The sequence below is a fragment of the Balaenoptera ricei genome, chromosome 1 (assembly GCF_028023285.1).
Source record: "Balaenoptera ricei isolate mBalRic1 chromosome 1, mBalRic1.hap2, whole genome shotgun sequence".
NCBI lineage: Eukaryota > Metazoa > Chordata > Mammalia > Artiodactyla > Balaenopteridae > Balaenoptera > Balaenoptera ricei.
In genome coordinates, this window is record NC_082639.1 from 142189534 (window position 1) to 142215651 (window position 26118).

The 26118-nt window shown below is 42.5% G+C and overlaps 2 protein-coding genes across 8 annotated transcripts in view; one reads left to right on the plus strand and one right to left on the minus strand.

Moving 5' to 3' along the window:
* AXDND1 (axonemal dynein light chain domain containing 1) overlaps positions 1–2618 on the plus strand; it is an 82674-nt gene extending 80056 nt beyond the window's left edge. For all 6 annotated transcript variants that reach the window (XM_059937363.1, XM_059937358.1, XM_059937371.1 and 3 more), the window contains one exon: positions 1483–2618. In XM_059937363.1, coding sequence (XP_059793346.1) covers positions 1483–1553 — 71 coding nt within the window. In that variant the 3' untranslated portion in view covers positions 1554–2618. The remainder of the gene's footprint in view (positions 1–1482) is intronic.
* Positions 2619–8525: 5907 nt separating this feature from the next.
* Positions 8526–25655, minus strand: NPHS2 (NPHS2 stomatin family member, podocin). Of its 2 annotated transcripts, none has more exons than XM_059937401.1 (8): positions 25435–25655; positions 21320–21423; positions 17763–17835; positions 16072–16154; positions 13113–13316; positions 12047–12102; positions 10625–10703; positions 8526–9455 (listed from the first exon to the last, which is right to left on the minus strand). In XM_059937401.1, exons 1-8 carry the CDS (start codon positions 25595–25597, stop codon positions 9177–9179), a joined length of 1041 nt encoding a protein of 346 aa, XP_059793384.1. In that variant the 5' UTR covers positions 25598–25655; the 3' UTR covers positions 8526–9176. The 2 variants fall into 2 exon arrangements, with proteins under 2 accessions (XP_059793384.1, XP_059793379.1); XM_059937396.1 differs by having other exon boundaries at positions 25324–25655.
* Positions 25656–26118: the final 463 nt, after the last annotated feature.

Genomic DNA, 26118 nt, shown 5'->3' on the forward strand with positions numbered 1-26118 from the left:
TCTCCCCTTCTGTTAACTCTGAACTGGTAAAATGTTAATCATTACAGGTGTGAAAATCCTTTAGCTTTAGGTCTGAATATATGTGAAGGAGTTTTCATGAATTAAAAAAAAATTGTATCTTCTCCTATTGTGGTGTAATTTTATCCTGATAATCTGGAAACTAGACTTCTTCCAGATTACAGAAAAGTAAATACTGTATGCAAACCACACAAAAAGTCTATGTGTTAAACTGGAGCGGTTACCGTAACATGGAATGAGTGACTTTAGTTTTGTCCATTTCCATAAAAGTCTTGGGGATTAGTTTAAATCCAGAATTAAAAGGTTTTAATAATTTTAGGTAGAGGATAATGATATACAGTTAGGCCCCAACCTGCAAACAATAACCTACACAAGGTTAGGTTATTGCCACTCTTCCCCCTCCTCCACACCCTCATCAAAGTCATTGCCAGGGGCTTAAAAGTAGAGGATGAGAAACCTTGCAAAGCTTAGGGGAACTGGCGGCTAAGCAAGGCAGTCCCCATGCCATGTGGTGACCTGAACATTTCTCTGAAAAACCCACAAGTTAGACATTTCTAGAATTAGCAGGCAGCTCCTTTAAAAAATGCAGACACCCCTGGAGCAATCTGACATGCATATAGCATATACTGAGTCATATTTATATGAGTTAGTGCAGGGAGATCACTTCTCTCCTGATGGTTGTGCAGTGAAGGAATGGAAAATCATATGGCAAAGGTAGGAGCCTTGTGAATGCTGAGTAAAGAGAAGATTTGGATAGAGTAGGAAGACATTTATTTTTGTTTTATGTCATTTTTAACAATTAGCAAATCACTGTGTTCTGAGTTATTAATGAAGAAAGGAATCGAGAGGGGAGTTTACAAAGATGAATATGGCTTAGTCTCTGATCAAAGTGAGGCTTATGATTAGGAATGGGGACAAGACAGGGTGTGAACAAGGTGACCGTCAAATGTGGGATGAAGGTGGCAGCAGCCAGTTGGAAGGATTCCAGTTGAGAACCTTGGTGTCATGGAGCAGCCAGGGAGAGCAGGCTTGACAGCAGAAGTCCTCCTGCACCCATCCCAAGGGTGGGGATTGTGTAGGGTCTGTGCACGGGAGACTGGAGGGAGGGACCAGGAGATAGAAAAGGGGTACAGTGATGGATTTGGGAGGATTCTGGATACTAGCTCTATTTGAATTTTTTTTCCCACCAAGCTTGGGGTATGTACTGGAAGGAAGAAATATTCTTCTTCTTTCTCTTCTCTCCTTGACCACATACTACTCTTTTCCAGGACCCACTAACTGACTACACTGAAACTTTGAGAAAATGCATTCTCAATCCCAATAACCAATGTAGAGTCAAGTTTTGGGCAAATAGTTTGTAGCTTGGGGCTTACTCATGCAGAACAGAATTTAAAAAATGCTTTGTAAAGTTAAAAGTCCTTAGTAAATATATTGTTACTACAATAATTGTTTTTGTCTTTTCAGAGGTACAGCGCAAGGAAGGTTCTAAATCCAGAACTCGGACTAAAACCACTTACAGGATGAAGTCCAAATAGCAACCATAGGACACTAGGCTTCACCGTGGCTTCTGTCACTGTACCCACCCCAGATATCTCTGCACTTTTGAGCTAACACTGTGGCTTGATTGAAGGGACTCCCTTTGCAACAGCTACCAGAAAAGCCATGACAGACAACTCAGGGACATCTTCTCTTTAAAAGTCACAGTGATGGCTGTAAGGAATCGGTGTATTAGCTTATTTCCAAGATTAAAAATAGGCTGTGCAAAGGTTTTCTAGCCTCTTCAATCGATTTCCCAGCAGAAGTCTATGAAAAGTGTCAGTTTCTGTCAAGAAAATAATGCTTTTTGAGGACTTTGAACTCTGCAGAGAAGAGTGGCAAATAAAAAGCATTATTTTTTCAATTTAAAGAGAGGATCCTGGGCTTCCCTGTTGGCGCAGTGGTTAGGAGCCCGCCTGTCCAATGCCGGAGACATGGGTTCGAGGTCTGGTCGGGGAAGATCCCACATGCCACGGAGCAGCTGGGCGTGTGCGCCACAAGTACTGAGCCTATGCTCTAGAACCGGCGAGGCACAACTACTGAGCCCGTGTTCTACAATTACTGAAGCCCACGTGCCTAGAGCCCGTGCTCCGCAATGAAGAGAGTAGCCTTTGCCGCAACTAGAGAAAGCCCATGTGCAGCAACGAAGACCTAATGCAGCCAAAAATAAATAGATAAAATAAATAAACTAAAAAAAAAAGAGAGAGAGGATCCTGATAATTTTCTTAGGTTTCTGTAGCGTTTTCAGATTTCTTATTTCAGGCATTCTTAAGATTTATCTGGTCTTCACAATAACCCTGCAAAGTAGGTGGAGGAGACACTGTTATCCCCATTTCTCAGAATGAAATAGAGGCCCCAAATGGGTATAAGACTCCCCAGGGTCACAGAGCTGATTGGTGCCAGAGCCCCCAGCATGGTGGACCTGTGTTTGGATTGTTTGACAATGGCGATGGACCACCAGGCCATTTGCTCAGATGGCTTCCTTCACAGGGTCTAGTGTTGCTGAAGATTCACCCAGAATCTCCATTTTTAACTTTCATTGCCTCATTTATCTGCTCTGTTCGTGACCCTGGATGCATCTAGGCTTAGAGATGGACTAAGCTGCAAAAATATGTTGCAAATGACAAATGGACGTCTGGGCAGTCGCTCAGCAGGGGCCCCTCCTACTTCACTGCTCCTGGCTCGCTTGCATTTGCTCTATCTCTCCCTGGCTCCAAACACCTCCGAGATTTCTGCACCTGCTTTGGCTCCGCATATTTGGTGTTCCTTTGGATTTATCTCCTGGAATTGTAGGCCTTTGCCTGCTCCTTAAACCTCAGAAACCCTCTGACTCCAGAGTCCTCAGCCCTATTTAAGCCCAACCACTGGTCAGGCCTGCCTTTGCCCACACATGTCAAAGTGTTTGTGAGGTGGGTCTCAAAAATGTTTGAGGTCAATCTAAGCCTACTGGATGACTTCTTAATTCTGGGGAAAGAAAACATGAAATTCTTCAGACAGTTGACTGGGCTCATGGCCCAACTGAAAGCCACAGCTCAGGCTACTGGCTCATGCTTCCAGTTACCACTTGGCTGGGGCAGAGCCAGCCCTACCCTTTTCACTTTCCTGAAGAGATTCTTGAATGATTCTAGCAAATTTGGGGCTTTTTAGTGGGACTTCAGCCTACTTTTTAAAAAATTAATTTCCTACTTTGTAGGAATGAGTCGTCATTTCCATACAAATCAGCAGCCCCCATCCCTGAACATGAGAGTCTTGCCCCTCAGAATGTGTCCGCTCCATCGGGTGGAAGGCTGTCTTAAAGGTCAGAGTTATGCCTGGTGCCACTACGATTAGAATGAGATGTTTGGTACCATAGACCTAGTTGGGGTGGTTTGGTTATGAGCCACAAAAAGCCATTCTTACAAACCACAAGCGAAAGGATAATTTATTGAAAGCATGTTGGGGAGCTCAGGAGACTGAAGGAAAGTCTTAAAGAACCAGGCTAAGAACAGATAGGATGAGGTAGTTTTAGATTTCAGAAGCAAGAACTGCTTCACCATCTCACCCAGTTGCTACCACCAAATGAATGCCAGTCATTTCTTCCATCCTTACATTATTCTTCAAGTCCCATGAGGAGAAAGGCTACCTCGTCACAGACCACCCCATGGATGTACCAGGGATGGTGAGAAGACTTCAGGGATCTCTTTAGCTTCCTTAAAGGGAAGCAAGTACACCTTGCTCTGCTGTTCCACCAAGACAGAACACAGTATGGGGAAAGGAAATGCCCAGAGAGAATCAGGATGCTGGTAGGAAGGCATAATGAATGTTAAGTGGTTAAAAAAAAAAAAAATTAAGCTACAGAGAAGGCCTCTGCACTGCTGCTCCCTGAAAGTTATCATGGGCAGCTCCACTTTCCCAAGTAGCTGATGTGTGGGAAGTTTTAGATAGTCCTTGAGTCCTGCCACACCTTCTCAAGATCACCCTGAGGTGGTCTCCTGAGCAGAGTGGAGAGAGGAGCTCTTGCTACACTTCTCTGTCAGTGGGGCTGCCAGGTGAGGCTGTTGTGCTTGTGTTAAAGGAGACCAGCCACTCTGTTCAGATGTCCAGACAGCTGTGCTGACTGGAGGTGCCTCATCACACTCCACTGGGTCCCAGTCCCCAGTCTCAGTGGTGATGTGGTCCACGTCCCTGGGAAGCCGAGGTGGTAGTGTCATAGGAATCCTAGGAGCAAGTCCCCAATCCAACAGGCCTGGTTCTTCATCACACACCCAGACCAACTCCATGCATGTGGGCACTGTGTGATTCTCTCCCAAGAGTTCTGGTCCTATGCTATGGTCCTACTGACTTGACTGTGGTCAGGTCACTTGTCAGGTGCTTTCTGGCACACATTGAATGGGCTTTCCTCTTGTTCTTGGCCTTTCCTAGCTGGAGATCAGTGACTCTGATATTGCCTGGGGAACCTACATTTTGTATTTCACTTTCAAAGACTGCTGAGAATTCTGCTTGTAGGCCCCAAATCTCTAGAACACTATTTGCCCACTTCTGGAATTTCAAGTAAGTGTGCCACCTACCAGCAAGCATTTTCCCACAGGAAGCAGAGGAGCTGCTCTAAAATTAGGAGTCTTAACTGCTGTAGCCCTGTTGCCTAGGGCCTGCATACCTCCAAAACAGAAGTGCTTGCTATCTGTGCCTGAGGCTGAGGTCCTCTGTAGCCATATTGATGGGAAGCAGTGTCTAGAATTCATCAGGACTTCTACCTCTGCCTCAGGAGAATGGAGACTTCATTCCAGCCAGGTCTGCCACAGCCTCAAGACAATCTCCTATTCAGGACTGTTGAGCAAGTCCACCAATCCCCCTGACCTCAAAGATGAGCTCTGCCACGTGCAGCTTTTCAGGAAGCAGGACTTCTTAGATGGTGCATCTGAGAGCAAGACCAGTGAAGGCAGCCTTCCAGACGCTCCTTAGACAATCCCAGTACACAGCAGTGTCATTTGGCCTGGGCAGTGTTCCTGTTGTTCTGGAATGGCTGATGAAAGGGCTCCTGCATGCCTTTCTGGATTACAGTGGCTCTTGTTTGGAGGGCATCCTCTTGTACTTGCAGGGGTTGGGTTCCATGAGCCCCTGATCTGACAGAGGCATACTTCAGGCTATCTCTAGGCCAGCTGTGAGAAACAATTTTGAAAGTCTGAAGATAAGATTAACAGTTCCCATCATCTGTCTCACCAGGGCAAACTGCTTTTTGGCAGACAAGATATTTCCATCCCAGATGTCCAGCAGATCCTGAAGTTCACAAGGTACAGCTGGTAATCCATTCCCATTTTCCACTCTGGCCACCCAAATAGTCAAACCCAGGTAAGAAAGAAGAGTGTATCTGATTTCTGGCCGGAACTATTGCTCATCAAGAGAAGAAACTCCTCTTTTCTGTCTAGATTTTGCTTTACTATCATGCTAAAGAGCTTTACACCTTTGAAACAAATGCTTGAAATATTGTGGGGAGGATTCTAATACAGGAGACCTCATATACAACTTCTTAAGCTGGTTCTATCCAGAACAACCACCCTGGGGACAAGAGCTCCTAGCCACTGGGGCTACCTTTGAAGCATGGGGACAACAACCTGTATACGAGGCCAGGCTCCCATTTGGATGAGCCCAATTACTGTCATTTAGAGCTACTGGGCTAAAACCAGAAATATAGTAATAGTCATGATTTATTGAGCATTTATCTCATGTAAGCACTGTGCTAAGCACTTCACATGTATTATCGCATTTAGTCACAGCAACTCTGTGAGGTGGGTTCTACTTTTATCCCCATTTATGTCAGGATAAGTTGCATGTCCAAGGTTAAACATCTAGTAAGTTACAGAGTCTGGATCAAATCTGGTATATCTGACAGCAGCGTCCAAGCTCTCAGTTACAGTGCTACTTTTCCTCTCCAAGCTCAGGAAAAGCTAGAAGCGCAGGTGATGAACCCTCTTTGAAGGGATTTGACTTCTACATTCTCTACTTATTGCTCAGCTCAAATACCCAGCAATGGCATTGACACACAAGCCAAAATTCTAGAGGACATCAGAACCTGCACAGTCCTGATAGACTCTGCCAAAGAACACTGTAGCAGCCAGGAGCAACCTAATGAGGAGGAACATACTTACTCTATCATCCAGACATGATCCCCAAGAATATGGAACACAGAGGCATTGGCAGAATGACCTGCTAGGCCTCCCAGATATAGGGGAGTCCAAACTGCAGAGCTCCAGCATTACCCTGATACACTGGTGAGCTGGGGTTGCCCTTGAAGTTCTAAGGAAGGCCTGCTAAGCCCCCTTAGGATGACCCTCTCTGTTTTTTTGAGTTGTATGAGCTGTTTCAATGTTTTGGTTATTAACCCCTTGTTGGTCTCATCATTTGCAGATATTTTCTCCCATTCCATAGGTTGTCTCTTCATTTTGTTGATGGTTTCATTTGCTGTGCAAAAGCTTTTAAATTCGATTAGGTCCCGTTTGTTTATTTTTGCTTTTATTTCTTTTGCCTTGGGAGACTGATCTAAGAAAATATTGCTATGATTTATGTCAAATAATTTTTTGCCTATGTTCTTTTCTAGGAGTTTTATGGTGTCATGTCTTACATTTAGGTCTTTAAACCATTTTGAGTTTATTTTTGTATGTGGTGTGAGGGAGTGTTCTAATTTCATTGATTTACATGTAGCTGTCCAGCTTTCCCAACACCGCTTGTTGAAGAGACGGTCTTTTCTCCATTGTATATTCTTGCCTCTCTTGTTGAAGGTTAATTGACCATAGGTGCATGGGTTTATTTCTGGGCTTTCTATCCTGTTCCATTGATCTGTGTGTCTGTTTTTGTGTCAGTGCCACACTGTTTTGATTACTGGAGCTTGATAGTATAGTCTGAAGTCTGGGAGGGTTATGCCACCAGCGTTGTTCTTTTTTCTCAGGGTTGCTTTGGCAATTCTGGGTCTTTTGTGGTTCCATGTAAATTTTAGGATTATTTGTTCTAGTTCTGTAAAAAAGGACGACCTCTTTCTGGTGATTTGGAGTCCAACAACCTGCAGTACACCAGCCCTTAAATCACATGCCTGCGCAATAAATGCAGGTCTAGACCAGAGTCACTGTCAATCCCCAAGTGCCCTAGAATACCATTGTCATAGACTTGTTCCACTCTTACAACCATGTTGTTTGGTTGTGGTGTACTCCAGTACCAAATTAGAACATGTTATCTCTTTTATCAGCTTACAGCCTGCAATAGACTGGCTGTCTGTGTCCTCCCCCCACCGCACCCCCCAAATTCATATGTTGAAATCCTAACCTTCAGTGTGATGGTATTAGGAGGTGATGGTATTAGTGTTTGGTAGGTGATTAGGTCATGATGGTGGAGCCCTCGTGAATGGGACTAGGGCCTTTATAAAAGAGACCCCCAAGAACTCTCTTCCCCCTTATGCCATGTGAGGATATAGTGAGAAGACGGCTGGCTATGAGCCAGGAAATGAGCCCTCACAATATGCCAAATCTCCTGGCATCTTTATCTTATACTTTCCAGGCTCCAGAACTGTAAGAAATAAATTTCTGTGGTTTATAAACCACCCAGTCTATGGAATTCTGTTATAGCAGCCTGAACGGACTCAGACACTGCCACTCTGTTAATGTTAAAGTAAATTTCCAGCGAAAAACTGTATGTATCCCTAGTATGTATCCTAGATTTGGATTATACTGTTCAGCTTGTCCTCTACCTATCATTTCAAGATCAGTAACCAGTTGGAATACCTGGGTCTCAAGAGAAGACTTCTGCTGCTAGGACCCTGTGGACAACACTATCAGCTCACCTAACTGGTCTCTGAAGAATTTGCCTTTGACTATTCAGTATACCCTTTCACCTAGCACACAGTTTCATAGCAGCTTATCCCCATTATTCTTTCCCATTAAGCCCTCCTACCTTAACAGCTGGGAAGTACCTAAAGATACCATAGATTACTCAAGCAGATCTGGAAGGTGCCTCTGCAAGGTAGTGAGCAATTTAAATGTTGACTAGAGACAGACATCAGAGGAGACCAACCAATGGGTGATACCACAGATACTCCTCAGATATATAGGCAAATCTGCCTTTGACAAAAAGAACCTTGCTATAAGGAATTATTAAGGGTCATAAAGGCCATTGTTGCATTACTACCCTGGCATTCACTTATTGTTCTGTTCCTGCCTCTGGTTATGCCTGAACCAGCATGGCCCTACCTCCTCCTTCATTGCTCTCGCCAACATTTGCCAACCTGAACTCAGGAACCATCCATGTGGGGGTGAAGAGTGACCAGCAGCCCTTGATGCCACCTTAACGCCAATAACCAGTACACTGGGATGGGTATGGGCCAACCCTGAAAATACATCAGCCCCATATTTATAGTGATGCTTCCTCAGATTTTAAGCCACATGTACCAGATAAATGTTTTTGTCCTTTTATTTCTCTATTTAAAAAAAGAGTCTCTATAAAAATAATTCCTTCTAAGTTCTTTAATTAGGTGTAAATTTTATATCCAGCCCAAGTACATCTCTTTTTCTTTCATTCACTCAGAAACACGGAAGTGTCACTTGCGTGGTGCAACTCTCAGAGTTAGGTGCAAATAACCTGGGGTGGAGCACACAAGCTTGAGTGTGGTGGAGGAGGGGAATGATTAAGACATGCCTCTGGGGAGTTCACGGTACAGCTGGAGAGAAGCCTGCATCTCAAGATTACAACAGAGTGTGATAAGCATAATGATAGGAACATGTAGAAAGGGCTGTGGGAGCAACAAAGACCTTGCCAAAGGGGCCAGAGGGCATACAGCGAAAAGGACATTTGAACTACATCTTCAGAAGTCAAAATTTAGCCACATATAGACTCAAAATTCTTTCCAAAGTAGAATGCTGGCTAAAGCTCTTTCCCATAATTACTCTGATTAGATGATCCACCTAAGCATGTTATATGGCTTCTCTGTCATTACATGATTTCACTGTCTTCTCATGTGTGTTGCTGCATTGTGACTTCATACATTCCAAGGGCATTCCACATGGCAACCAAAGGAAAGGAAGTGAGGACAGAGGGCCTTGCTCAGGGCTGTAGCAGTTATATGGCAGCCCTCTTTGCAGTCACATTATCCTTGTTTCCTCCTATAACATGGGAGAGTCTTTCTTTTTAGGGTTCAGTGGCTCAACAGGTTTGGAAGGATTTGGCAAAGGGATGCTTCCTTGAGTTCTACTGCTTGGAGAAGACAGGAAATTTAGCAAGTCAAATGGCAAAGGTAAAACCACTGTGGAAGGTTTCTCTGTGGACAAGGATTGAAGGGTGTGGAGGTACCGAAGCTGAACAGCAGCTGGAGTGCCTGATAGAATCTCGGCTGCCATCCTCAGGGACTCAGACGCAGCCTTCTCCCCTTCCGCAGCGATCATCTAGACAAGGGATGTGAAGAAAAGCAAAGTGATTTTTCTTCTTCGCTCCATGATGGTTTTAATCCTACTTAGTGTGACTCAACAAACAAGCACTAGTATCTACTGTGTGACAGGTGTTGCTAAGCTCAGGGCAGCAGACTATCTTTTGTTCTTAAGGATCTTGATCTAGGCAGAGAGATTACACTGTTAATTGTAATTCAGGGTAGAATTTTTTAAGGGCCATGACAAGTATAGAGGAAGTGTGCGGGGAGTTATTATGTCTGGTGGGCCTTGGAAGAGTAGTAGGATTTTGCCATTTAGAGGAAAGGTTGGCCAGCATTCCAGGCAAAGACATGGAATCCTGAAAGAATGACTCCCAACTCAGGTTAGCATTTCAGAAGAGAAAGCATGAAGCTCACCAGCCAAATGTCACCTTAAAGTGGGCAAAGGGCACTGGACTCAGAGATCTAGAAGCAACTCTGCCCAGAGGACTGCCTTCCTCCTCCACCAAAGCTCCAAAGTTATCCACCCTCTTACATAGTTAGGAGTTTTTCTTTACCTACGTTCTGTTCCTTAAGGTAAATCCAACTCCCCTCCAGTCCTCATTTTCTCTTCCCAACACCCTTCCCGCCCACACCTCCATCCTCAGGAGCTGCCGGCAGCCACATCTTCTCCCTGGCACGCCTGAGTAGAGGCTATGAGTAGCACAGCCTTCTCTCAGCTCTGGCGTTGAGGAAATTGGGCCCTGATCATGGTTGTCCCTCCAGAGCTTGTGCAGAGCTCGGGATACAGGTCGGGGTGTCATTAACCTAGAGGTGACAGGTGACTGACATTACCCAGGGAAAAATGCCAGTGCTAGAGAAGAGGGATGGAGCGCAGGGAGATGCCTTTAGGGAGAGAGGGAGAAGGCAAGATTCAAGGAGGAGAAGGTCACTGTTACGAATAGCTTCAGAGAGAGGGAGTAACAGGAAAAGAGACCTTGCACTGGTCAGTTAGGAGGCTGCTAACACACTTGAGGAGAGCAATTTTAATCGAGTGGTGTGGGCACAAGCCAGACTCCCCCCAGCGCCTGGACGAATAGGTGAGGAGCGAAGGGGAAATGTTCTCCATGAGGAGGCCTTCTTTTGGATTCTCTGGTGATCCTCAAAGAGCAGCTGTGCAGGAGGACGGCCCGCTCAGGGCTGGCTCACCCGCACTTTGGCCTGTCTTTGCGCTTCGGCTTCCACCGCCAGCGAGTGCTGCAGGCCGGCTGGCAGCCTCACATCCTTACTGAAAGAGAAAGGGCATGGGTAGGTAGGTGTGCAGCACTGCTTTTAGCAGCCGGAGCTTTCATACAGACCTGCCACCTTCTCTGCTGTCATTTCATGACGCACAGCGAATTCTGATTTAGCAGCGCGTGTGGCCCCAGACCTCTGCGCAGACAGTGGGCAGGGAAGAGCAGCTTCAGGGCAGTGCCTCAAATGCTGATTTTTCTTATCACTGATGCTACAGTAGAGTTATGGTTTTCTCTTTACAAGTGAAACAAATTTTGTGTTGATATACTATGAACATTTTCCCACTTAAAGTTTAGTCTAAATCCCGGCTGTTAAATTTCAATAATGAAGAACAGCCTTGAAGAGCCGTACTATTAATAATGAGGGAAGTCATCTAAGTTTATAAAAGAGAACTGATTTTGAAAAGGGTAGAACTGACCAAATAAGAACAATACTTAATGTATTGCATGAAAGATACAAAATTGTATTTTTCCCCTGATTGTAACTATAAAAAAATACATAGATAGAAAAATTGGCAGTTCCTCAGAAAGTTAAATATGGAGTTACCATATGATCCAGTAATTCCACTCCTAGGTATATACCCAAGGGAAGTGAAAACATGTTCACACAAAAACTTGCACATGAATGTTCATTGCAGCATGATTCATAATGGTTCCAAAGTGGAAACAACCCAAATGTCCATCAACCGATGAGTAGATAAACAAAATGTGGTATAGCCAGCTGCACAATAGAATAGTATTCGACCACAGAAAGGAATGAAGTACTGATTCATGCTACACCATGGTTGGATGCTGAAAACATTAAGGTAAATGAAGGAAGCCAGACTCAAAAGGCCACGGATTGTGTGAGTATAATATTTATATTAAATTCCTGGAATAGCCAAATCCAGAGAGACAGAGAGTAGATTAGTGGTTGTCAGGGGCTAGGGGTTGAGGAGGCAATGAAGAATTCCTGCTTAGTGGATGCAGACTTTCTTTTGGAGATGATAAAAATATTCTGAAATTAGATGGTAGTGGTGGTTGCATCACTCTGTGAATATACTAAAAACCACTGAGTTGTAATTTAAAATGGTTAAAAATGGTGAGTTTTATGTTATGTGAATTTTATCTTTAAAAAATGTTTAAATCCATAGAAATATGAAAGTAATTTGCCCAGATGTTACAGTGGTTATGTTATGGCTATGAGATAATAGATAATTTTTTTTTCTTTCTTCCAAATTTATGCTAATATGGCTACAGTACTCATTCAATGAAAATAATTTTTCAAATAGAAGTTTTTAAATAAAACCAAAATATCTCCCTTTATCATATTGTTCTTCCTGGTTAATTTCCTACCCACATTTCTGTTCTCTCCACTTTGATTCCCCAAATACAGGTCACTGCATCCAAGGCAACCTGTGGAGGGAAGAGTTGAGATGTCAGTAAGAACCTCCGGGTGGGAGGAGGGCACCCCTATGCCCCGATGGCCGTTGCACTGAGAAAGCACATTTCTTCTAAAAGGACATTATGTACTTCCCTGTTTTGTTTTAACATTATAGGGCCTTGCAAAAGTTGTTTAACTTGCACAGTGCCACTCAACAAATATTTGTGGAATTAAAGATGGTGTGGTAGGCTGACTAATGGCTCCTAAAGACATCCATGCCCTAATCCCTGGAACCTGTGAGTGTTACCCCAAAAGAGACTTTGCAGATGCAATTAAGTTCCAGGCTCTTAAAGTGGGGAGTTTATGCTGGATCTTGCTGGTGGGCCCTAAAAGCAACTGCAAGTGTCCTTATAAGAGGGAAGCGGAGGGACATCTGGCTACAGAAGGGGAGAAGGTGGTGTGGTGATGGAAGCAGAGGTTGGAGTGCTGTGCTTTTAAGATGGAGGAAGGGGCCATGATCTGAAGAATGCAGGCGGCCACCTGAAGCTGAAAAAGGCAAGGAAATGAATGGATTGGGTAATTAATCATATAAGGGTCTGTGACATCTTACCTCTTTTCATCTGAAAGTCTTATTTGAACTTATCATTATTTAACTTTGCTTGTTTCCCCAACTAGACTGTAAGGTCCCAAGATGCATTCCTTATCATCTCTGTATCCCACCAACCCATCCTGTCCAGCCCCACCACCCCTGCCAGCTCCGACTCCCACCACCTTGTGCTATGTGGGCACTTTACAGTGAGTCTAAAGCCACTCTTTGTTTTGAGAACAAAAACTGTGGCAATGACTGACTAATCAGCACAGATCGGTGACTATGATTGGCTCAGGGTCAATTTGGCAACCTCTTAACTGTCAGCTCCTTACAGGACGGTACCTTTAACAGTGAATGCATGGCACATAGAAGATTCAGTAAATGGCCAATGAAGAAAGGAATAAAAGATAAAGGGATATTTCAGCATACTTGGTGTTAAATTCATCTAAGTACCTTTACATCTTGCGCAATACTCTTCCTCTCTAGAAGAATTTCAGTGAGGGATCGATGTGCTAGGAGACGCTTCATGGTGGTTTGCACAAGGAATTGGACCGCTTTGGACACATGAGCAAGACTGCTTAGGAGAAGAGAGGCATTTTCCATTCGGTAGTAGCAGATGGCATCTATCTCCATTACAAACATGTCTTTGGTTACAACCTAGGCAGAAAAAAAAATTTGGATGACAACACTGATTCTTGGGTTCCTTTCCCACATGAGGATAGAGGAGCTAAATATGTTCAAAGGGTATTTTCTCAGAGTAAGATGATGGTAAGAAGAAAGAGTAGTTGGCTCGCCCTTTAATCAAAATGGACGTTTTTTTTTTTTAATTATGGAGTTTGTATTAAATACACTAAAGAACTCACAATTTAAAGGAATCCTGTTGTAAATCCTTTTGTAAAAAAAAAAATCAGGAATAATTTTCTTACATGAAAACATTCAGTTGATTGTATATCAGGTCTTTTTAAACCGATGCCAAAAAAATCTTCTAAAAGAGCAACATGTTCTGGGAAACAAGCACTCAAATGTATTGAGTGTGCATTTAGAGGGCAGTTTGGTGATACATATCAAAAGCCCTAAAAGATGTATGTGCACAACATTTCCATTTTTAGACATTAATCACAAGGATATATTTCAAGGGTTTAGCTGCAAGGATGTGATTCACAGTATTGCTTATTGTAATAAAAAAAGTAGAAATAATATCAACAATAGGGAATTAGTTGAGTAAATTCCAATTACTCAATTAGTTGAGTAAATTAGTTGAGTAAAATCCACACAATGAAATGCTGTGTGTCTGTTTAAAACAAAGAGGTAGAAACATAGGTAATACATGAAAAGATAATAATAGATTGTTGAGTGAAAAAAGACATGTTGCAAAATAGTATGTGTGGTGTGAAATATATATATATACAAACAAATGCACACACATATATATGTCTGAAACTACAACCACATATATAGAAAAGTCTGAAAGGATACATTCTAAAATATCAACTCTATGGGTGATAGGATTAGGTATAAGTTTTACTCCTTTTTATTTTTTATTATATAAAATAAGCCTTTTAAAAGTATATTATTTTTATTCACATTTCCATTTACCAAAAGAAAGAATGAGAAAGAACCTCAGACTGAAAGTGGGAGACAGTTTAGGAAAGGCTTATAAATCTGAATCAGTAACAGGAAAGTCTAGATGTTATCTCTACATTTAACTTTTAATTGTGGTAAAATACACAAAACATCAAATTCACCATCTTAACCATTTTTAAGTGCACAATTCAGTAGTGTTAAGTACATTCACATTGTTGGGCAACCAGTGTCCAGAACTCTTTACATCTTGCAAAATTGAAACCTGGTGAACAATTCCTCATTCTCTCCTCCCGGCAGTCCCTGCAACCATCATTCACTTTCTGTTGCTCTGAATTTCACTACTCTATGTTCCTCATATAAATGGAATCATACAGTATTTGTCTTTTTGTGACTGGCTTATTGCACTTAGCATACTTTTCTCAAGGTTCAGTCATGTTGTAGTATATGCCGGAATTTCTTTCCTTTTTTTAAAAAAATATTTATTTATTTATTTATTTATTTATTTATTTATTTATTTATTTATTTATTTATTTATTTATTTATTTATTTATTTATTTATTTATGGCTGTGTTGGGTCTTCGTTTCTGTGCAAGGGCTTTCTCTAGTTGCGGCAAGCAGGGGCCACTCTTCATCGCGGTGCGCGGGCCTCACACTATCGCAGCCTCTCTTGTTGCGGAGCACAGGCTCCAGACGCGCAGGCTCAGTAATTGTGGCTCAAGGGCCCAGCTGCTCCGCGGCATGTGGGATCTTCCCAGACCAGGGCTCGAACCCGTCTCCCCTGCATCGGCAGGCAGATTCTCAACCACTGTGCCACCAGGGAAGCCCAATTTCTTTCCTTTTTAAGGCTGATTATTATTCCATTGTCGGCATATACATTTTGTTTATCTATTCAGCCATCAATGGGCATGTGGATTGCTTCCACCTTTTGGCCATTGTGAAAAAAAATGATGCTGTGAACACAGGTATACAAACGTCTCTTCAGTACCCTGCTTTCAATTCTTTGGCATCTATACCCAAAAGTAGAATTGGTGGATTATATGGTAATTCTACTTTTAATTTTTTGAGGAACTGTCATACTGTTTTCTACAGTAGCTGCACCATTTTACATTCCCACCTACAGTATACAAGGGTTCCAATTTCTCTACATCTTTGCCAACACTTATTATTTTCTGTTTTTTTTCTTAATAAGAGCCATCCTGATAGATGTGAGGTGGTATCTCACTGTGTTTTTGATTTGCATTTCTCTGATGATTAGTGATGTGGAGCATCTTTTCATGTGCTTTTTGGCCGTTTGTATATCTGCTTTGGAGAAATGTCTATTCAAGTCTGTATTGAAAGGTCTATTCAAGTCAAGTATTTATACTATCTACCATATATGGAGGGCAATCTGCTTTACTCAAAGTCATCTGATTTAAATATTAATCTTATCTTAAAAAATACCTTAACAGCAACATCTAGATGTATTTGACCAAATACTTGGGTACCATGGCTTAGCCAGGTTGACACATAAAATTAACCATCACAAAGGCCTTTGTCCATTTTTAATTGGATTGTTTGCTTTCTTGTTGTTGAGTTATAAGATTTTATATATTCTGGATATTAACCTCTTATCAGATTTAGTATTTGCAGTTTTCTTCCCATTCTGTAAGTTGCCTTTTCATTCTGTTGATTGTGTCCTTTGTTGTAAAGGAGTTTTAAATTTTGATGTAGCCCATATCTCTTTATCTTTTCTACTTTTGAGCAAAAATAGTCATTTTCCTCTAGGCCAGAAGTGGTAGCTCGGCCAGGGAAAATGTAGAAAGAAAGCAAAATCCACCACTTGGCTTACCTCGTGAAAGGGTATCTCCAAGGTTTGGAGGCGAAGGTCAACCTTGTGGTACGTATCCAGGCAGGGCAAAAAGAAGAAAAGGCCTAGAAGAGGGGGCCAGGGAAGTGACAGATGAATGGCTAGCATGGAGGCCATTTGGGGTTCATTCTTTTGGTGTCAAGTTGCATGTTGCATTGCTTTTCTTAGCCTCCAACTGCACATAGACCATTGGGCCATCCCACCTCCACCCATGGTGTGTTTGTTGTTACTAAGGATACCAAATAATTTGTTGTTCAAGCTGGGACACTTTTGAGGGTGAAAGGAGAGCACTATTATGACTTATACCAGGATAACAGGCATAAACAGGGATTATCCCCAGCAAAATGGGCTGTATGGTCACCTTGGTCATGGTGCTGACCTGTTCAGATATTGGGTTACACATCTGTCTCCTTCACTAGATTTAAACTCTATAACAAGAGCATCTTATGCATTCCTGTTAGCCTTAGTGCCTAACTTAGTGCCTTTTGGGTGCTCTGTAAAACTATTTCTTGAATCCATGTGTGTACGAACTTTACAGCCAGCAACCTCCATGTGGTAGTTCTTAAAATGTGAGCCCCAAAGGAATCAGAATAGCAACATCATGATACCAGCCTTCTGGTTGGCTAGTTAGTCCTCACCCACCCAATATAATGTATAAGGTCAATGTGCAATCAATATTTTAGATTGATTTATTGAGATTTTCTGAGAGACCATTGGACACTGTAGGCTTGTACAAGAGCCAAAGCTTTGTTGGAATCAGCAGTACCTCACAGTGCCCATGATCTCTCCGAGGAGCCACCCAGCTACTAGCCCTTCTCAGACCCAATCGAGAAGGATGCCAAAAACTAGAACCAGAACAAGGCAGTCCCTGTTCTGGAACTACAGGGTCTGGTTCTACTTTTGTGTGAACCATTCTGTTGGTTCTGAATCTTCAAACTGATTTGTGTCTCCTAGTCTGGTCTCTATTCTCTATCTGTTTCTGTAGAGCTGGCTTGGAACTTGGACCCTTTCCAATCTATGCACAGTGGGACTTTGCTTCTTCTCATGTCTTCCTGGCTTAGCTCTTCAAACCCCAACTATTAGACTTTTCAGACTAATGATACTTCTGTGCCCCATAATCAGCTTGGACTTCTGGATACAAACTCTGTAAGACTTTAAGGCCCTAGAGACTACAGACCATGTCTAATTCATCCATCTTCATATCCTTTGTAGTTAAACAATGAAACACGGGAAGTGCTTAATCTATGTTTCTTAAATTTCATGAACTGAAGGCCAATTTGTTACTTGGATGCTGAACTTTGCCTATCTCGCCTGGTTTGTTCTGATTCCCTGGATCCTGAACTAGCTCAGTTTTGCTCTGAGAATTCACAGGACTCAGACCACTTACATGTTCTACTCAAACCAGTGCCTGGTCATAGGTCCTAGCCTACTTGCTACTCCAGCCAGCCTGGCCCTGGCATTCAGTTTTTTGCATCCACTCTCTCTTTTGGTCACTGTGACCTGGTAGTAATGCTCTCTGAAGAATTTCTTAATAACCTGTGTTACAAGTAACAGATTGAAAAATGAAGATATCATGAATCAAGTTACTTCATGTAATCTGAGGGCTGTATTACAAATATGCATGGATTGAAGAAATTGGCAAGTCTCTGGGGGGTAAAAAAGGTCATTCTTACCAGGGCCTTTGGCTCTTCCAGGAAGCAGATGTCCCAGTCGGAATATAATTACTCTCTCATACTCCTGTATAACCTAAAGGAAAATTTAATACTTTTGAATCACTCCAAGAAATTAAAATGAAGTCTTCAAAAGACCCTGGTGTGAGAGTGATCCTAGGTATCAGAAATCTTTTTCTTTGAGAACCAAGAAAAAATTTCTGTTAATACTTACCTTTCCAAAATATACACTTAGTAAATGAAGAATTTCAGAAACCAGTGAAAAAGTATAATAATTTTTGAGCCTGGGGACAGAATTTTGATTAGAGAGTCATGGTTATCTAAAAAATAATTGCTTCCACCAAATCAAAGAAGTCACAGCATATTTAATCTTGTATATTGCTGTGATTGATGCATTATGAGCTTTTTTACATGTATCACTCATTAGCTATTTACAGACCTTACGGCGGCCATGCAGGTGCTCAGATCACCTTTCAGGAAGAGCCTGTAGTCAACTATATGTTCTCTGTAAGAGATACACTTTCTATTTAAATATACAAATAGGTTGAAAGTAAAAAGATAGAAAAAAATATACCACATAAAGTGTAACCAAAAGAGAGTAGGAGTGACTATACTGATATCAGACAAAATGAAGTTTAAAACACGCAAAAATGTTACTAGTGATAAAGAGGGACATTGTGTAACGATAAAATGGCCAATGCGTTAGGAAAGTATAACAATGGTAAACATACATGTACCTAAAAATAGAGTTCCAACATATATAAAACAAAAACCAAAAGAACTGAAGGTAGATATAGATAATTCAATAATAAAAGTTGGAGACTTTACTATCCCACTTTCAATCATGGATAATACAACTAGACAGAAGGTCAACAAGGAAAGAAAAAACTTGAACAACACTATAAACAGACTAAACCTAACGGATAGCTATGCATAACTCCACCCAACAATAGCAGAATACATATTCTTCTCAAGCACACATGAAACATCTCCAGGATAGACCATATGCTGGGCCATTAAAAAAAACTCAATAAATTTAAAAGGATTGAAACCACACTAAGTATATTCTCTGATTACAATGGAATGAAATTAGAAATCGATAACAGAAGGAAATTTGGGAAATTCATATATATATGGAAATTAAACCACACACTCTAAAATAACTGATAGGTCAAAGAAGATATCACAAAAGAAATTAAAAAACACTTTGAGGGACTTCTCTGGTGGCACAGTGCTTAAGAATCCGCCTGCCAATGCAGGGGACATGGGTTCGAGCCCTGGTCCAGGAAGATCCCACATGCCGTGGAGCAACTAAGCCTGTGTGCCACAACTACTGAGCCTGCACCCTAGAGCCCGCGAGCCACAACTATTGAAGCCTGCATGCCTAGAGCCCATGCTCCACAACAAGAGAAGCCACCACAGTGAGAAGCCTGTGCACCACAACAAAGAGTAGTCCCCGCTCGCCGCAACTACAGAAAGCCCGCATGCAGCAACGAAGACCCAATGCAGCCAAAAATAAATAAAATAAAAAGTAAATAAATTAAAAAATGCTGTGAATTCAGAACACAATGATTAAAAAAAGTTTATTAAAAAAAACAAAACACTTTGAGATGAATGAAAACAAAACCTCAAGATACCAGAACCTATGGGATGCAACTAAAGCAGTGCTTAAAGGAAAATTTATAGCTGTAAATGCCTATAACAAAAGAGAAGAAATATCTCAAAATAATACCCTAATTTTCTACCTTAATATACTGGAAATAGAAGCACAAACTAAACCCAAAGTAAGCAGGAAGAAGAAAATAAAGATTAGAGTGGAAATAAATGCAATAGAAAATAGAAAAGCATCAGAGAAAATCAACTGAACCAAAAGTTGGTTCTTTGAAAAGATCAACAAAATTGACAAATACTTAGCGAGACTGACCAAGAGAAAAGAGAGGAGATTCAAATTGCTGAAATCAGGAGTCAAAGAGGAATGACAGAGACATCACTACTGTCCTTACAGAAATAAAAAAGATTATAAAAGAAAATACTATGAACAACTATATACCAACAAATTAGATAACAGGTGAAATGGACAAATTCCTACAGAGTCATAAACTATCAAAACTGACTCGAGAAGAAAAAGAAAAATGAAAAACACCCAGAATTAAAAGATTGCATTAGTAGTTTAAAAATTTCCCACAAAGAGAAGTCCAGGATCAGATGGCTTCATTGGTAAATTCTGCCAAACATTTAAAGAGGAATTAATACCAGTTCTTCACAAATTCTCCCAAATAATAGAAGAGGAGGGAAATCTTTCCAACTCATTCTCTGAGACCAGTATTACCCTGATACCAAAACAAGACAGTGATATCACAAGACAAGAAAACTACAGACCAGTATCTCTCATGAATATAAATGCAAAAATCCTCAACAAACAACGAGCAACTTGACTCCAGTAACATATAAAAAGGATTATACATCATAACCAAGTGGGACTTATTCTAGGGATACACAGTTGATTTAACATCCAAAATTCAATGAATGTAATACACCATATTAACAGAATAAAGGGCAAATACCATGGAATCATCTCAGTGGGGGAAGAAAAGGCATTTGACAAAATCCAACACCCTTTCACGAAGACGAAGGAGAAGAAGAAGAGGAAGGAGAGCTTGCGTGAGGAGTGAAATCGGCCACAGCCCCAGCAGCATCTGTAGCGTTCCAGCCAAGGACATGCTCTTCCCTGACAGCTCCGGCCAATGACTAAGAATGGCAGCGATACAAGGGCTTGGCCATTTCTGCCCATTGTGAGACTCATCTATGAGGCAAACTTTGCTCTGGAGTTCCCTTTAAGTCTGGCCAAGACTTTCTTGGAGTTTTCCCACAGTCTGAGGCACTCTCTGTCCAATCCTTCCTTCCCCTTCTCATATCACAGGTGTCAGATCTGCATTATCCTCTGAAGGTTTTCCCTGCCTACTCTTATTCTCTCTCCCCTTAATCTTTCACAGACAATGCCACACCATAAATCCCTTGCACTTCTAACACCATCTTGCTATGTGCTTCCCAAACTGACACAGGTCTTCATTTACTTCAGGGACAGCCATGTGTAACCACCTGTGGGCCCAAGATAATTATCATTTGTGGTCTATAGAAGCTGCCTGAGTAGTTTCCTGGAGGTGTCAGGAGTAGGCATCATGACCTCTTCTGGGCTGGTCTTTGTGTTATAGAGTGTAGATGAACTAGACATAGCTCCTGTCCTGAAGGGGCTCTCAGTCTAATGGCAGAGATTGTGTATCCACAAATATTATACATGTGGTAATTGCTAGAACTGATGTGAAAGTAGGATGACACGAGAGCACAAGGAAGGGAATGACAGTCTGGAGGAGTCAAGGAAGGCTTCACAGTTATCTCTGAGCAGGTATAAAGGAGTAAGAGCTCTCCTGGAAGGTGAGTGGGAGTGAGCGCATTCCATGCAGAGCAGAGAGCACGTACCGAAACACAGAAATGAGAGCGGACATGGTGTGGTCAGTGAGAGGCACCAGGAAATTACTTATTGGGTCCTCATGGAATCTCACCTTTATGCAGAACCAGATAGAAAAAGGGAAGGTCACAATGACGAAGAGCAGGGATGTGAGGACAAGAAGCCACTCACAAGCCCCTAAACTGGAAGACTTGGTACCTTAAAAAAAAAAAAAAAGCAAAAGAATAATTATATTGGAACTTCACCATATTCACTGACTAGCACCTCTAGTCCAGTCCTTGGTATTAGGGTCAGAGCAGTTTGCAGACTTTGCTGGAAATAGTAGAATGAGCTGGATATCAGCGTGGTCAGTTCCCAGAGCCTGGGGCACGGTCTGTGTGAAGGGCTTCGTGGGCAGAAGGAAGGCGGAGCGGGCTCCTGGAAAGGCAGTGGAGGGTACACTGGAACAAGCACAGAATCTGGGCAGAAGGTCTGCGTTCTGGTTCTGGCTCCACCATTTTCTGTCCAAATGACCTTAAGCAAGGTACACAACCTCTCAGTTTCCTCACCTATTCAAGGAAATGCTATTGCATAACGATTTAATGATAACTATCTCATGGAATAGCTCATATCTCTGGCATAAGAATGAAATGACATATAAACATAAAAGCACCGAACTGTGTTTTTTTACATGTCTGGTGTTGTCATTTAAAACTCGTGTTTACCTAGCGGTAACTGCTACAAAAGTACTTTTTCTATCTGAGCCCCTCTTAAATTGGTACCTTAAAAATACATGATCAATGAAATTGCTGCAAAATAGATTTATGTTCCAAAGGCTCTTAGCAATACAAAGGTTCCATTTAAGTCTTTATTTTTCAGTGTGAAAAGCAGATTGCTGTCAACTTTGTTAGACACGATTGGCTTTACTTTTGAGCTACCCATTTCCAACTAGAGGACAGAAGCTGTGCTCCTCTTATATGCATGTGCCAAAAAGGCATACACACACACACACACACACACACACACACACACACACAGCCATACTTAGATGATATTTCCTTAGTATCCACTAGAAGTATAATTTTGAGAAAAAAACAGGACCCTTTGTCCCTCTCTGCATAGTTTCTTCTATTTGAAGTGGTTCAAACCACGTGTGTCCAGAGGTTCATCCCTGAAATTACAGCTCCATCTACCACTTGCCCCAATGTCTGAAATTCCTCCATGAGAGCCCCTTCTTTGGCCTCAGGTGTGGATCTTTAGACAGTCTTTGAAAATCACCTATATGGGGTAATATTAGCCCATTTGTGCCTATAAAAAAGTGGTAAGGAACTGGAGTACAGGCCATCCAGGTTGCTTGGGTGATAAATGAAATGGTATCAGGGAAAATTCAGTCTCAAGAACATAAGCTTCTTGGGGCCTTGTCTTGTTTAAACCATGTCCCAGGACTGGAATAGTGCCTGACACACACAGGTGCTCAATAAATACTTGTTGAATGTAGGAAGGAAGGAGAAGTGGATAGTGAAAATGATTTAAATGTAATGGTTATAGAAATCTCAAGAATTTTAATTCACAGGTACTAGAAAACTGGCCAAAGGGATACTATTTGTCAGTTTAAAAATCTTATAGAGGAATAGAAGGTGACTAAAGATTAGAAATGGTGAAAAGTCTATTTTTAAGGGATGGGAAGGAAATGGATAACTAATTAGTAGGCCTGAAAATTTGATTTCCGTGCTTGCAAAATAACTGGAAAGGTCATCACCAAATTGATGTGCAGATTACTTGAAGAGGGCAGATATACAAGCTGCACCAGCACAAAACCAGACTCGGTGCTAAATGCCAATGTATGGCAGTTCCCAAATGGTGTCCCACGGAACACTAATCCTCCAGGGTGCTCCACAAAGCAAGTGTTCCTGGAGCAAACAAGTTTAGGAAATATTGTGTACTGTATCCCACTCCTGGAGCTTCTCAACAGTCACTGGCATATTGAAGCTAGGAGAATCCCTGCAGCAAAGAAGCATTCTTAGCTTTGCTTAACCTAGTATTTCCCAAACATTTGACCAGGCGATGTCTTCTCCAAGCAAATTCATGTTCTATGGAATTTATTTCTCATGCAACCTACTCTGGGAGATGCAGTTTTGGGAAAGGTGGCTCTATCAACATCGTATTAGTTTTTGCAATATTCTTCCCTAAGAGCAATAACAGTGTTACTGCCATGTTTACTAGTTTATAAATATATTTCATTTGCCAGTGGTAACCATGGTAAGTAAAAATAAATAAATGCACATACCGACAAAATTTATATTTTATAAGTGAAGAGTCCTCAAAATTCCTTCATACCATAGTTAGGGATGTGAACAGAAAACTAATATGTATACCCAAATCTAACTTGAAGCTTTACTCACAAAATATTATTCTCTTAGAATGAGTTCCTTGAATATCCAATTTGTTTAGTGTAAGTGAATAGTGAAACACTACATGTTAAAGCAGGAAGCGCCTTTAGATATGACAGTCTGAGAACCCTCAGCATTTCAGTAAAGTGAAGCTTCTCTTAGTTTCTCCCAAATCTTAGGTAGCCTGGCTGTGGGAGTGTGGTACTAGTGAGGAGGAGAGGGGGTGTTGATGTGTCTGCTCCCCTTTCCTCTGGGAGCCACAGAAACCTCCCAGACAAGGGCTCAGCAAGGGTGTCTCATCCTTAATGGGCTCATCCATTGCTTGGGGGGGCCTGAGGCTCTAGTGACTTTATAGCTGAACAGACTGAGTGAGGCCCACAAGGTGAAGCTACTAGCCCAAGGCCACAGCTAGTTGGTGGCAGTGCTGGAACCATGACCAGAAATCAGGGACAGCACCCTGCAAGGATGGGCTTTTCAATAAGACTGTTTTATTCTGGAATGCTGGCTTCTCCACTTCCCACCTGTAGGTCTTGGGCAAGTTACTTAATTTCTCAGCATTTTTTCTCATCTGTGCCACGGGAATGATAATACTCAGTAAAACACCTAGCGTGTGCCTGGCACATAGTAGGAGCTCCAAAAATGGGGCTCCCTTCCTTCCCTACCCCACTGATGTGGTCTGAAGCACAATACTTACAGACCTCTAACCTCAGCACTACTGTAGCAGTGAATCCAATAACCCTTTAATGACCAGAAGTTTCTGACCCGTGAAAGGGCATCAGTTAGGCAAAACAGCATTAACATGGTCAACATAAACTACATCTCAATTGCTGGAATCTTTCTCAAGTCATAGCTTTCAGTGCTACAGCATATAGGGCAGTGCTGATAGCCAGGAAATGTTAAAATTTCATAGCAGAAAGTAGTATAACACACTATTCCTTATTTACCTTCCTTTAAACCTCCCTCACCCTGAAATTAAGGTGTAATGAGTTTTTTCTTCCATTCATTATAGAAAGGATTGGAAGCAGATAAATTTGTTCCTAAGAGTTGTTTCACCTGCAGAAGCCAAAGAGACACCTTTCCCTGTGATTCCCTCCCTTTGGTCTAACTTGCCTCTTTTAGCTTGCAAGGATGTTTTTTTTTCTTTCCCTCCAGGCTTTGTGCAAGATAAGTGCTTTGAGTGTCTTATCTCATTTTATCCTCACAATTACCCTCTGAGGTGGGTACTATTGCTGTCCCCATTTGACACATGGTTAAGTCCCTGACTATGATCAAATAGTTAGCTGAGATTCAAACTGAGATCTAGCTTTTCTCTACTTGGCTCTGCTGCCTCTACTTTTTAGAAAGTATGATCACTGCAAAGTGTAAAATACTTTTAGGTAAGTCTGATGAGGAGAGAAGAATAAGCTACATAGTTGCCCTGAACCATGTTGATTGGTCCCCAACCTGGATCACACTCCCTCCCACCTCCCGTCCATGGCTGACCCCTGAGAACAGCGGTATTTAGCTGATGTTATTTGTATTTCTTCTGATGCATTTTGGTCTCCACCACTGAGGGGTCGGTGGGTCCTATCTCGCGTCTTTCATTTCCTGGGAAGCTGAGCAGGTCCAGCAGGCTGCTCTGGCCTCGGAAGCTCTCAGTGCGGTGCCTCATTGCACCTTAATTGACATCCCTTGGGGACCACCTGGAAAGGCCGCACCCCCTCCCGGGGCCTCAACCTGACCGCTGTACCTTCCTCGGGCCGCTCGCTCTCCAGCAGCGCCACCACCTCGGTGCCCTCCTCGCCAGAGCCCCGGACCTCATCCACGTCCACCACGGTGGCTGCAGGCGCTCGGGGCTCACCCGGGCTCCCTGCCCGCCCGAGGGCCGGCTGCTCCGGCCCGGCGTCCCGGCGCCCGCGGCCTCTGCCGCCCCTCTCGGCCTTCGCCCTCTTGTTCTCTTTGTGGGCGGACCCGCTGCCTCTCCCGTGGGCCTCTCTGGAGGAGCTCCGAGCCCTTTTCTCCATCCTCAGAGCGACCGAATCCAGGAGCGCGGTTCCTGCAAAGTCGCTGGCAGGGATGCGGAGCGCGTCCCGGGGGGACTATAATGACCTTGGGCGGGGGCGGGACCTGGGCGGTGGGCGGGCGGGGCTCTGCTCGGGGTGAAACCCAACAGCTGTTTCTCAGGGGAGCTGTGGACAGGGCGCGCCACCCCTGAGACTTGGTGCCACCTTCAACAGTGAGTTTTTGTGAAAACTCATGTGCCAGTTTATGGCGTTTTAAAATGTGTTTCTAGAGACGAAAATTTGAGCTGAAATACTACGGAGGCCCGCAAACCGCTGAAGGTGTGATGGCACTTTGCTTTCTGGTTTGTAAATATCGTATAGAATGGGGTATGTGGTCCTCGCTTAAGACTAGAGAGCTTACGGGAAAGAAAAGGTCGTCCAGTTAGGGTAACTTTAAGGTAAAATTAGAAACTTCTCCCCAAGCAACTCCCTCTTCCCCCTAAGATCTTCCCAAGGTTACCTTTCCTCTTTCTCCGAATTTA

Excerpts from the sequence above, each read along its gene's own strand:
- NPHS2 (XM_059937396.1), bottom strand. The coding sequence starts at position 25,597 with ATGGAGAAAAGGGCTCGGAGCTCCTCCAGAGAGGCCCACGGGAGAGGC. Across the intron at positions 21,424-25,323 it reads GAGCGAGCGGCCCGAGGAAG|GTACCAAGTCTTCCAGTTTA; the intron begins GTACAGCGGTCA and ends TTTTTTTTTAAG. Across the intron at positions 17,836-21,319 it reads CTATCTGGTTCTGCATAAAG|GTTATACAGGAGTATGAGAG; the intron begins GTGAGATTCCAT and ends ATTTTCCTTTAG.